This window comes from Odontesthes bonariensis, chromosome 4 (assembly GCF_027942865.1).
Source record: "Odontesthes bonariensis isolate fOdoBon6 chromosome 4, fOdoBon6.hap1, whole genome shotgun sequence".
In the NCBI taxonomy this organism is placed as follows: domain Eukaryota; kingdom Metazoa; phylum Chordata; class Actinopteri; order Atheriniformes; family Atherinopsidae; genus Odontesthes; species Odontesthes bonariensis.
Window position 1 is genome coordinate 32,764,098 of NC_134509.1, and position 12,641 is coordinate 32,776,738.

Here is a 12,641-nt window from a genome sequence, read left to right on the forward strand (position 1 = left end):
TTTTTATTTTCTCGAATTACTGTGACTCGGAACAAAGCACAAGAATTCCAGTGCAGTTGAACCTGTACCTGAGCAAATGGCAAAACCACTCTATTCTGTTCTATCCTCTGTACTCAGCCTCACTGATACACCTTAGTAGTATTTCTGGAGATGACCAGAGTTCTACTGGAAGTCTGAGGTGTAAAAAGTGAAGAGAAACGGAGAGAGTGAAGTTCCCTGCAGCTCTTCTGTGCTGCTGACCACCATCTCAGACACACAACTCTTCTGCCTCACAAACTGGGGTATTTTTGTGAGGCGGTCAATAATCCAGGTGGCTGTAAAGATATCCACCTGTCTTTGTTTCTTCTAACAAAACAATGTGGGTTGGAACATACTTTTTAAATGTGGCAGAAAAAAATGTAAAAAATGTTGTGAACAGGGCATGTTTGTGTTCTTTTTTTTGTTAATGGATTAATGGATGGCTGTATGAATCACCACAATCATCAAGATGAGCAATAAGAATGTGTGCACAAAATTTGATTGTGATCAACCTGATATTTCTGTTCAAACCAACAAAAAGCATTATTTGTAAAGCTTTATTTCCCGTGTACTATTTACTATTTTAATGGAAAAAAAGCATATAGATCTCATTTCATCAGGTTTAAAATCAAAAGCTTAAAGGGCTTGGTAATTACTTGCTGGTGAACTGAAACAAAATATTTTTTAATCAAAAAAGAATGAACAACTTAAACAATATTTGATGTATTGATCGTTGTATCTGACGGTGTCAGAACATATGACCGTGAGGCTGGATTCCCAAATGGGCAACTATTCTACGGATGAAGCTTTGTGGATGACAGGAGGCTAATAACGAGAAACACAAGTTATTTTTCATTTTAAAAAATGTACCAGGAGTTCCGTATTAGTTTGTCTGTTTAAAAAGCTCAAAGTGCAAAAATAAAATAAACTAAAAGCTAAGTGAGATTAAAAAAAATAAAAATGAAATATTATCAGGGGAGGTTACACTTCCCGGCAACTAGTTCAGCTAAGACCCGAGCCAAGAAATGTGTGTGGGCATATCAGCAGTCACGAATCAACACGATCTCGGTTAAATTCATGAGTAATATATCATGTCTACAAAATCAGACTTTCTGTGGTGCCTCCGCAGAGGGCTGTCTACATACAGTATACATGCATCAGAATTCATCAGAACACCATTATGCACTTACATGGTCTGACCACTGCTAAATAAAATAAGGCTAAACACGTTGCGTATGCTGGTTGTGAGCACAGCTTAGGTCAACAGATGTCTTTAAGCCTGTCCGATCATCTGGGTTACACCCCAGCAAAGAAGACTGTAGGCTCACTTCATCTCAGCGTGCACCACACAAACACTTTTAGAACTTTTGCTGGTGTCATTTTCATAGGTACTACAACAACAAAGCTGCCATCACAATTTTATTAGTTTTAATCCATTTATTTCACAATACCATACAAGATCCAAGATGATGCAAAGAAGGACAAGCGCAGAACAGTCACAGCCACTAACAACGAAAAACGAGAGATACAGAGAGAAAGAGAGCAAAGAGATGAAGAAGAAAAAGAAATTGGGATGAAGAAGAAAACATGTTTAAAAAAAAATTGTAAAAAAACCTTTTCATTATCTTTTCAGGGCATGAGAGCCCAGGCAGGCACTTCACAACAGGATGTCAAATCATGATGTGGGGTTTGAGGTAATAAGTGAACAGAGAACTTGTTGCACAGTGATGAATGGACATATTGTTTGTGTATGTGGTCGAGGTGAAAATCAAACCCTTACCCAACACAGTGTATCTGGCTGGATTTACCTTTGACTCCTGTGCTGTCAACTCTAGACGTCTAAAAGCAAGACATAAATCATCATTTGTCTTGTTGTCACCAGTTAGGATACTATTTATACGCCAAACGTCTTAATAATATAATTTCACAGAAACCACTGAAAACAAGAGAGACAACCTGATCATCACAGTGGTGACTGACTAAGCAGACTAAAGCCACATATTTACCTTGTGTTAATGTGTGTGTGTGTTAAACTGACATGCACTCAGTTATTGAATATTGTTGCTGTTCCAACTATTCGACAGACATCTCCTTTCCGTGTGACAGAGTTAAAATCTGATAAAGTATATTTTGGAAACTAGAAAGTCCATTTTTTTTTAGTTTTTTTTTACTAAATGTATCATGACAAAAATAAACATAAGACCAAATTCAGTTGTTGCATTCTTGCCTTGGAGAGACTACATCTATCACTAAAGAGCAACAGGTAACAAATGGTCAATGTGACATGAGATTTCACATTATTTTCACATTAGTTTGCTGCAAATGTGAGGAGAATCAAAAATACTATAGTAAAAAATAATGGTGTTCAAGATAGATGTCTACAGGCTTAATGCAATATTATTATATTTGGATTCTTTTCACTATTTAACCAACTGTCTCATTGTTAATGTGCAGAATAGAACACGTCCCATAGAGTAAATGCTTGCATGACCTAAATTTGGTATCAGACTTATTTGTGACAAAGCATGAATCAATAATATTTGACAAATAATAAATAAATCAATTTATTAAAAATGCCCAGACTTTAAGGCTGTGTCTCAAACGGCATACTTCCCTTCATACACTTGCTACTTTGGGTGCATAAGTGTGCTCACACACACCAAGTACATAAACATGTGGAGATACTAATATTAGCTAGCTTTATAACAGCAACATTGACATTGACATGCCTCTATTATTGGTGTCTCCGTGTTAAATCATTATCTTCACTGTTAAAGAATTTAGTATGAGGCTCAACTAACTGTAAATATGGCTAAATACAGCAGGAAGTGAAAAACTTTCATTTACAGTAAATTTGCCATTAAAATCCACACAATATACAACTATGTACATAGCGTAAACAGTGGCAGTGCAAAAGTGGTCCAAATCAGAAGACGTCTGAAGTTCATTAACACCTGATGATATCAGGCTCTTCTGTGTGTCTCAACAGGTATTAAGAACAAAATGATCACCATGTAAGGAATCCACCGTGCACTCTTCCAACAAAAATACATCTATATGTTTTGGGGGAAATCTGTGAAGACTAACAATGTTATGAGCAAGTTCTTTTCAGCAGCAGGAAATGTGGCTTTGGAGAAAACACTCGTTCAGTTTCCATTCCATCTGGCTTACATGCAAGGAAACCACAATTTTATCAAACTCATCATAAAATCAGTGCCTGGTTGGCACTTAGTGAGACATGAAGTGTTTATTTCAGTGGTCAAGAGAAAGAGCTGCATTGTCAAGTTGCGAACAAAACCTCTGCAACTTCACTGCAGTACTGTGAGGCGAGACAGGCTTACAGCAAGGGGAGCAGACTAGCACAGGACAAAATTACCAGAAGTTAATTACATTACACATTATACACTGATAAGTAAACTCTTATACCAAATCGTGGTAAGCAATTTAGAAAACTTAAAAGCACACAGACAATACCCAACGGGATCATATACAGTTAAAAATTTAACATCATTCATTTAGTTCCCCATTGATCGACAAAGTCAAAACTACCACAAGAGCATGTCAGAAATCAGTTGTAGCATTTAACACAACCAAGCTGACACAAGATGAAAAAAGACAGAACTCTGTGTGACTGTGTCGTAAAATGAAGAAACCTTAAAATGTGGCACCATCACAGTAAAAAGAAACACATCATAGCCCGCTGTCCAAATTAGCCTGAAAGGCTAAATGACCTAACATGATATTAAGAGAGAAGGTGGTACATTTAACCCCATCCGATCATGACTCTACTATCGTATGCAGCGTCTCCATTAAAAGTGTTCATGCCAGAAGTTAATCCACCATGCAGCCTTCACTAAGGTGATTTTGTGACTAAACTCAATGCATCTCACTGCAGAAGTAAACACATGAGCGTAGACACCAACACAAAGAACACAAACAGATACGACACTCTTTATGAGCTAATTGCGCTCTCAGTCCATCAGCAAGTTTATCACCTCCCAACAAGAAAATATGCTTTAAACTCCCATTTGACACGACTTTAAACATCTGAGTCGACTCCTAATTTGACCTATCAAACAGGATCACAACTGGCTGACTTCCCCTGGTCAGCCTTCACTGTTTGGGGCTGGAGGGATTAGATCTCTGGGCAGCGTGACATGGATCCAGGGACTCCTTAGTGGCACCGCCATAGACATCAACATCATGATCGGTCCAAGGGGCGATGTTGCCCAGTGCTGAGGAGCTGCAGTCAGCTAGGGCGGCCACCTCTGCAGGCTTCAGCACCCGGTCCCACAGATTGAACTGGGAAAGCTCCCCGACCAGAGCCTGGGACGCATCAAAGCGCCCGCCCAGTGTATCCTTGGCGGGGGTAAAGTGTGCACAAACAAAGGATTGGACGTCAGATTGCAGTCGTGAAGAACTAAACAGAGATTACCACAGTGAAACAAAAAATATTCTAGTCTATTAGGTCTAATAAAAGTGAGTAATTAAACCTCTTAGATGGGTCACCAGAACTTATCGGCTACTGGAACACTATTTCTAATGTCTATCATATTTGGGTATCTCTACATATATCTCCAAACTTATAAGGGAATATTTTTAGCAAGCAGGATACTTAATTTTGTGAACTCCATATAACATACGGTAGTGTAAAAAAAGTCTTGGGCCAACTCTCCCATCCTTTATATATACAGAAGAAGCTTTATTGTCATTGTACAAGAATTGATCAATTGATAAATGAGTGGTGGCTCAAACATTTGCATCTACATCCTGTAGGTTTCTCTATATAATAAACCTTTTTTATGATCACCACATAAGACAGATCACCTAAATTTTATGTTTTAAAATGTGTTTCAATATTATACTTATTTCAGTGAACACCAATAACATATCAACACTGATATACTGAATATTTCTGAGCCCCAAAATACTCGTTAGGAAACTGCTTTATTACTGTGCCCTTGTGCCTGATTAAATAATAATAGAAATGGAGCTCGAGCTTATGCCAGGCAAAAAGATACTGAGTTTTGATGATTTCATATAAACCAGAATACAAATGTTTATTCTCCATCTGAGCGGAAATGTCCTGGGATTTTCAGCAATTCATCAGTCATCTGCTACAGGGATAAATAAAGTGCTCGCTCTTTCTAAAATCTAGCCACTAAATATCCAGTCTGGTTGCGTCAGTGCATCATCTTGCTGAATTGAACTTGCAGCACTCTCCTTTGTATCCTGTATGCAAAAACAGTGAGCTAATGAAAGAGTTTCACATTGTCCGGTAACACTGAGGAGGAATAACATCAGATTTCATAAAGGTTATGTAACCTACAAGAGTCACTAATGAAGGAGAGTGGCAGCTGAGTGTGAGATTAACACACTTAGGTTGGTGCCTGTTGGTTTGTGAAGAGCTAATGGTTGTTGGTTTTCCTATATCTCTGTTTCATCAGTCTATTCATCCATCCATCAATACATCCATCCACCCACCTGTTCCTGTCCCAGTATGAGAACGCCCCCAGGTTTGATGGGATGCCAGGCAGCCAGTCCCTCTCCTCTTCCCTTCATCTTTCCCTCCTGGTAGGCCTTCCACACTCCGTCTCTCAGGGTCCAGCTGACACAGATGTGCTGCCACTCGTCCTGCGGTAGGGACAGAGGCAGCTGCGCCACCTAAATATCAGAGGACATGGGGGCTGTGCTTAGACCGACCTGATTTAAGTCCATTTTTAACCAAGCTTGCATTATGACTGGATATTAAACAAACGTGGACAGAATGTGGATTTATTGATAGTTTATTTTGGAAAGTCTGAGCCTTCCTGCCACCACAGCAAAACGCCATTTCTGTCTGCCATGGGAACTGCGTAAGCACTTTAAAATGCAACATATAGAACTGCAGCTCCAATCTCAGTGCCTTTTCTACTGAAGGTTTCACATTTTCTTCCCTTTCTTGTTGTAAATCACTTTCCTGAAGAAGTGTTTAGTTTCTCCTATGCTTTTTTTTTGTCTCTTTGCCAGAAAAGAGTTGTGAAATTTTAATGTGCTTTTCAAGGGCACCATCTGTTTTTGTTATAGCTTTTCTCATGCACATAAAAGACATGTGAACTCTTCAGACTCCAGAAAAATCTGCTGTGGACTGCGGTTCACGTCCTACTGAGTGATTCCAGTGATGGAAAGCTTTGGCATTTTACTTTCAGCTGTTGGTTCTTTTCAACACTCATGTAAATGATGTATAAAATCATTCTGTTCCAAGAATTGTCATCTTTCCTTTTAATCAGTGGATTACAATGAGCCAGCAATTAGCTTGTGCTGCTCTGTGGAAAATCCTAATAATTAAGTCATGATTTCAGGCTATTTTGCTCAAGCTTAAAAGCTTAAAATAAACTGAATGGGTATAAAGTGTCCACGTTTTCCTCCAGAAAGACCTTCTCATTTCCATATAAAATGTTCTTGCTTACACCTTATTTTGTAAATCTTCACCAAAATATTTCTAAGCCAGTAATTTATGGTCCCAACCCCACGGTATGACAAGCAGCAGCCCCTATTAGGCGATAAAATCCTCAGACCTTGTCGTTGATGAGCAGCTCCACAGGATTGTGGACTCCCTGCAGCAGCACCAGCTCATTGGGCTGCCCTGGAACAGAGTAGGAGAACGGGGTCCCGATGCCGCCTTCCTTGGCCTTGAGCCACGCACAGGCAGTGAAGGCATACATCTCAGTTATCTCTTTTCTCACCAGGCCGTACATGTAGTTGGTCCGCATGGGGAAGGAGAGGACGAAGCCATCAGGAAACGGTGGCTCTGTGAGCGCTTTTCAGACAGAGATCAAGGAGATAAAGTGAAACAGTCAGATAGTGACGGGGGGGTATACTGTGAGGCAAATGGAGAGAGAAATGAGGAGCAAGATATGAATGTTAATGACCAGTTTATACAAGGACTAGTGTCTCTTTTCTCACTTGTCTCTGCCAATTTGTGCAAATGCGCTCATGCAAATATGTCTGACAAGAGCTCAAGTGTTAAAATTAATGATCAACCATCGAACTCGAGGCAACGGTAGCTCTTAAAGCAGAGAAGACTCTTGAGAGAGTTGGGAGAGTGACAGACTGCTGAAAAAGGGTTTTATTTTTCTTTAATAATTTCCCTCTAGGCAACCATTCACTTGATATGTCTCCTAGACTTCCACCTATCAAACATACTTCTTTCAACAGTGGCTTATATGAGAGACACTTTGATTTCGCAAGGAAAAAAATTTCACTGACAAATTCCACTTAAAACCCTTCAAAACCATCTCCAAAACACATTTGTACCAGCCATAAAGCCACTGGTATAAATTCATAGAGTGAAGATGATTAATAGGTCTAGAGCAGCAAATAAACAAGATAATTTCATTTCCATTAAATCTATTTTAAGCTCTATCATTTTTTTCACCCCTTATCCCTGTTTGACATTTCACAACTTCCAGCTCTCATTAATCATCTGATCTTAATCTACGGTGTATTCTCTGCTGCTGCGATGACCCAGTTCACCCACAGTGCTTGTTAAACTTTCATTTCAGCCTTCTCTCACAATGCTCTCATGTATGTTAGCTTGATGATGCAATTATCTGCCTCCCTTCATATCAGTTTACTCTCCCCCGCTTTGTCTCCTACAGACTCACTGTGTTCTAGCTCCGTGATGCGGTGGGTGACGGTGTCAATGCCCTGGTTGATTTTCTCATGTTGGCCATGCGTCTCCTTCCTCATGGCCTGTCGCTCCTTCTCAAGCATCTTTATCTTCCTCTCTAGCTCCCCCTCTAGGTCCTCCACCCTCCAGGTGCCCTTTCCCCGTCCAGGAGAACCCTTCGAGGAAGGCTTGGGTCCAGGGGAGGCTGGAGAAGCAGGACGGCGGCCCCCTGGGGAAGCTCCTGCTGGTGAAGAGGAAGCACTGCCCGTGGGCGGAGCTGGAGCCTTGCCAGAGTTAACAGTCGGGCTGCTGCTGCCACTGTTGCTGCTGCTGCTGGCACCCACAGATGTGTCAGTGAGGTTCAAAGCAGCAGGACCTATCTCTGCCTACAGAAAGAAAGCAAGAAAAATATTTAAAAGAAAAAAAAATGTAAAGGCTTGTGTTGAAATAAAGACAAAAAGTCTTTGTAGAAAATATTCTACATTTTCGAGAGCTGAGCTACTGCAGACACCTGCAATGAAGGAGAAATCTTTTTATACAGGTCCATACACCAATATCAGCTGCGGGTACCCTTGGTTACTGAACAAAAAAAAAAAAAAAAAAACAGGCCCCCATTCTCACATTAGAGCCAAACACCCGGAACCTCTCATCCAATTTCAATTTTTTTTTCCTTTCACAGAAACCAACTCTGGTACACCAATGATTTTAAATTGATTTTTCCAACTAAGTAATTCAAATGACACTTTTTACTGCACTTCTATCTCTAAAATAAACATATAAAAGATGATATGACACATGAAATATAATAAACACAAAATTTATTAACTTCAAATCAAACTCATATGGATAATATCAACTTGTAGCGTAATTATATGAAAGTATGACTAAATCCATATTTTTGAACAATTCACCACATCATTGCAATCAAGATGTTTTTGTTTAGTGTGGGACGTCATTATAAGTTGGTCACATATCTATAAGTGACAATGTCATTGTGAATACACACATATCGAAATGTATAGATTTTGGTGCAACTGCAACCATGTCACTCTACAGAGTGCAGCTGCTTTAACGTCGTTCCACTGCATGATATGGTGCAAGTTGACTTGACTCTACTTTTTTTCTTCTTTTTTTACTTTGTTTTCCATTATAGACATGACCTGGTGCTTGAAACGTTTTTAGTGTCACTCCAGAGGTTCCATGCAAGCTGAGTCAATACTTACAGTTAAAGTGAAAGCACTGCAGGCGACCGATAGGTTAGAGAAAAAATCTTTACCGGTGCACGTACCAACAACGTCTCCGCGGCACATGAGCCACGGAGCTGTGCTCATGGACTGCAAAACAATGGGTATGGACTATGAATCCAAGAACACAGTTTATAAATTGATAGTAGAGAGTTACACATTGGTCTTTCTTCTCCTCAGCACCTCTGTAGAACACAGTAAGTTATATCAAACAGGCTGCACGCTTCCACACTGTGATGACCACCATATAATCGTAGTTTTGTATCTTTGTCAAGTTAGCTTCACACAGTTAAAAAAGAGGTTTTTATGTCTAAATGAAGCTCTGAGATAAAACAACCCTAATTAATTTAAAAGTGATTTTGGTGGATTCATCATATCTGTCCAGGCATTTTTTAGCACCTTTATTAGCATTCTTGTGGGCAATATTTCCCGATGGGGTAAACAAACCGGTGTTTACTAAGACAAATTTTAGTAAATGCTGAAGCAGCATTTGATTGTAGGCTTTAATAGTATGTGGCACTTTTTGGTTTCGCAGTAGGCATGCTGTAGTGATATGATGCTAAGGTCATAGAAATACGATTTATGTAAGAATTCTCAGTTTCAGAAGATGATCACACTCAGGAAAATCCTGCACTGCAAGATTAAAACATTTCCTTTCTTTTCTATCGATTTAAAAACAGTGTATCTTTCCATTATAGGGACGTCATGGCTGTTTACTGCGTTGATTTATCCTGGGCTTTTGCAAGATGGTGCATCTATAGAGGTGTTTTCTGTGAACTGGGATTGTGGCATCTGACATTTTGTTAGTTCTCATCATTAGTCTTTTAATTTCCTCTTGCCAAATGTTGGTTCTGATCCATGTCTAAAGATTGACCTTGTAAAAAAAATACTTGGATTAGGCCAAAATGTCCAGTACTTTTCTTGTAAAGATTAAATAAATAGCAAAAAAACTAACACAAAAAATATTCTGTCTTCTTCTTTGGAGCCTGTTGCTCAAGTTTCCATGACTAATTACTATTACTATGAGAGATTTGAGTCCCATTTGCCATTTATTGGTGGAGCCGGGGTCAGTATAATGGTTAGAATGGGATATCGGCTCCATATAAGCTGAGAAGACACAGCCAAGAAAATCTAAGAGTAGAATGTCAGCAATTGCCTTTATATTAAATGGATATAGGCTGATGACACTTGTAATGACTTGATGAAACTGAACATGAAAGTCGAGGATATATATTGGTTTTAATATAAGCAGTTGTATTGATGATAGAGTAGATAGGTAGAGAAAGTATTAGTATGCGGAACGCAAGTTAAAAAGAGAAGGTGTTGGCGAAGCAGTGGCAAATACAGGTAGAGCTATTAGTATGGCTGAGACAGCTGCAAGGGCGATTTGTAATATCAAGAGAGTTGCTGAGGCAGGATTGGATCTGGACATCCAAGAGATCAATTCCCTCTGACGGAGAGAACCTAACTGACTGTGCTTGGAGCGGGCGGGCAGTGATGCAGCAGCGTTTCTGTGTGGCCTGCCTGTGTCTCAATCTCAGCTCACACACACACACACACACACACACACACACACACACACACACACACACACACACACACACACACACACACACACACAAAGACACACAACACCCACCCCTCCCATTGGCTCTTTTCCTGTCCAGCCAGGCACATGTTTTATTTATGTCTTTATCCTGTTGGATGCTGGGATACAGGATAGAGGTAGCTGACATGATGAGGGGTGGGGTGAGATGGGATGTGAGGGCCTGAAAGCGGACAGATTTCCCCAGAGTCCATGGGAATGTGCGCAAGACATGAGAGGCACTTGGGTCATGAATTACTTTTCAGAGTGGAGGCAAGCTGAAGACAAGAGAAGCAGCATGAAATAAAGATGGGGAGGGAGGGAGTGTGCGCAACAGAAGATGATCCTCATTAGCCACAGGCCTTTAAACTGAATCACTGTCGTTGTGTCTGTCTTCAAGCAGCAGAGCTGTGGCACTTTTTGTTTGAATCTTTTAATTTTGGTAAAGTAGGCCTAAATAGGACATACTGAGAGGATTATCTCCCCTTGCAGAGGCTTTTATAGGCTACTGCAATCCAAAACATAATACGGGGACATCTGTCTGAAATGGACAAGGCATGGGCATCATTTAGACTGGATAATAAAACAGGCTACTCATCAGAAACTTTATAGGACTATGTTTTCTACCCTGTTGTAAAACAAAACTCAAAAAGAAAGGCAAAACAGAACAACAGGTTTATCCCCCAAGTTTGATATAACATTTCCTTTTTAAATTGGGCCTACCTCAAGTTTCTCAATGCGGTCCTTCAAGTCCATAATGGCCCTGGCCAGTTCCTCCACGGCGCGCGCTGTCTGCAGCTGCGCGGCAGCGGAAGAGCTCACATCATCCCCGGCCATGACGCGCCGGTTTCCGCTCCAGACCCCGATGCTCCGCGCCGGGGTGCTCCTATCGTCCTCCAAGCCACTTTCACACTCGCTTAGCTTTCCAGTCAGCTCGCGGATTGTCCTCTGGTCCATAAGTATCTGGTCGTTCTGCTGTAACACCATCTGCCGAAGTCCCTCCGCGGTTGTCCGGAGGTCTTCATCCCCGTTCCCGTACCGCGGCTCATCCGCCTGCTGCTGCTCCCGTTGCTGCCTCAGATCTTTAGTCTTACACTCTCCGACAGGTACGGGAGTGCAGATGAGTCGGCTGAAGCTGAACTGTTTCGCTGACCCTCCTGTCTCCTCGCCAAGATTGAGCTCGTTCAGAGTGGGAACCTCCAGACCGATGCCGCCTAGTCCGTTTCCTACATCGTAAGAGCCCGCTCCGTGGAGAGCACCGAGCGGCCCGGCGTGAGCCACCGACCCGGACTCCAGGGGCTGGAGCAGCGCCTCGGATGTCAAGGTCTCGTTGTCGCCGGGAGGTGCGCCGCGATTTCGGGGATAAACACTGGCGATGATGCAGATGACTGCGCCGAGGAAGGCCAAAGAGCCCGCTCCTACCAACACCACCACGAACTTCATAATGACTGCGAAGACAGATGCAGTAGATTACAGCAAAGAAAATAAACTAAATAAACTAAATAAACTGCAGACTGCTGGAGCAGTCTAAAACCACTGCTAATCTAAAATCATATACCCTGGTTGGTCAACTCACGTGTCAGTCTAACATTTCATAATAACTAGAAGAGGATATGTTGTTTGAGCTAAAATATGAGACTTACGTCGACTACAGCAGATTCAGGACTGTTTGCCAATGGCGCTGCCGTCGTCTTCTTGCCACCCTTTGCGTGTGATATCGATGGCACCGCGCTGTCTGGTTCAGGGATGCTCTCTCTCCGTGTCCGTGTTGCTAAGCTGCTCTCCTCCGTGCGTTTCCATGGGGATCGCTGTTAAAGGAGGAGCGAGACTGTGGGCGTGTGTAAATCAGTGCAGAGGTGAGCCTATAACAGCTGCAAGCAAATAAGGTCGTGATGGATCGATGTAGGTATATGTACATGTATATGTGTGTGTGTGTGTGTGTGTGTGTGTGAAGAAAAAGGAAACCAGGAGAAAAACACAGAAACATAAAAATGTTTATTTATGAGTGCATGTATGCAATTCATTTTTGGTGAATTAAATTAATATTTTTGAGTGGGTTAACGTGTCTTTGTATTGAAAATTGTTATGAAAATAAAGACATTTAGACATCTGGCATGGAAAGACTCTTGTTTTGTCATTTTAA

The 12,641-nt window shown here is 41.2% G+C and overlaps 1 protein-coding gene across 1 annotated transcript; it reads right to left on the reverse strand.

Moving 5' to 3' along the window:
- Nucleotides 1-1,424: 1,424 nt before the first annotated feature.
- Nucleotides 1,425-12,302, reverse strand: nptxrb (neuronal pentraxin receptor b). Its single transcript, XM_075464006.1, has 6 exons — nt 12,142-12,302; nt 11,222-11,946; nt 7,665-8,055; nt 6,576-6,817; nt 5,503-5,682; nt 1,425-4,377 (listed from the first exon to the last, which is right to left on the reverse strand). Exons 2-6 carry the CDS (start codon nt 11,939-11,941, stop codon nt 4,132-4,134), a joined length of 1,779 nt encoding a protein of 592 aa, XP_075320121.1. The 5' UTR covers nt 11,942-11,946; nt 12,142-12,302; the 3' UTR covers nt 1,425-4,131.
- Between the last annotated feature and the right edge of the window lie 339 nt (nt 12,303-12,641).

Excerpts from the sequence above, each read along its gene's own strand:
- nptxrb (XM_075464006.1), bottom strand. The coding sequence starts at position 11,941 with ATGAAGTTCGTGGTGGTGTTGGTAGGAGCGGGCTCTTTGGCCTTCCTC. Across the intron at positions 5,683-6,575 it reads AGCTGCTCATCAACGACAAG|GTGGCGCAGCTGCCTCTGTC; the intron begins GTCTGAGGATTT and ends TCTGATATTTAG. Across the intron at positions 4,378-5,502 it reads TCATACTGGGACAGGAACAG|GATACACTGGGCGGGCGCTT; the intron begins GTGGGTGGATGG and ends ACCCCCGCCAAG.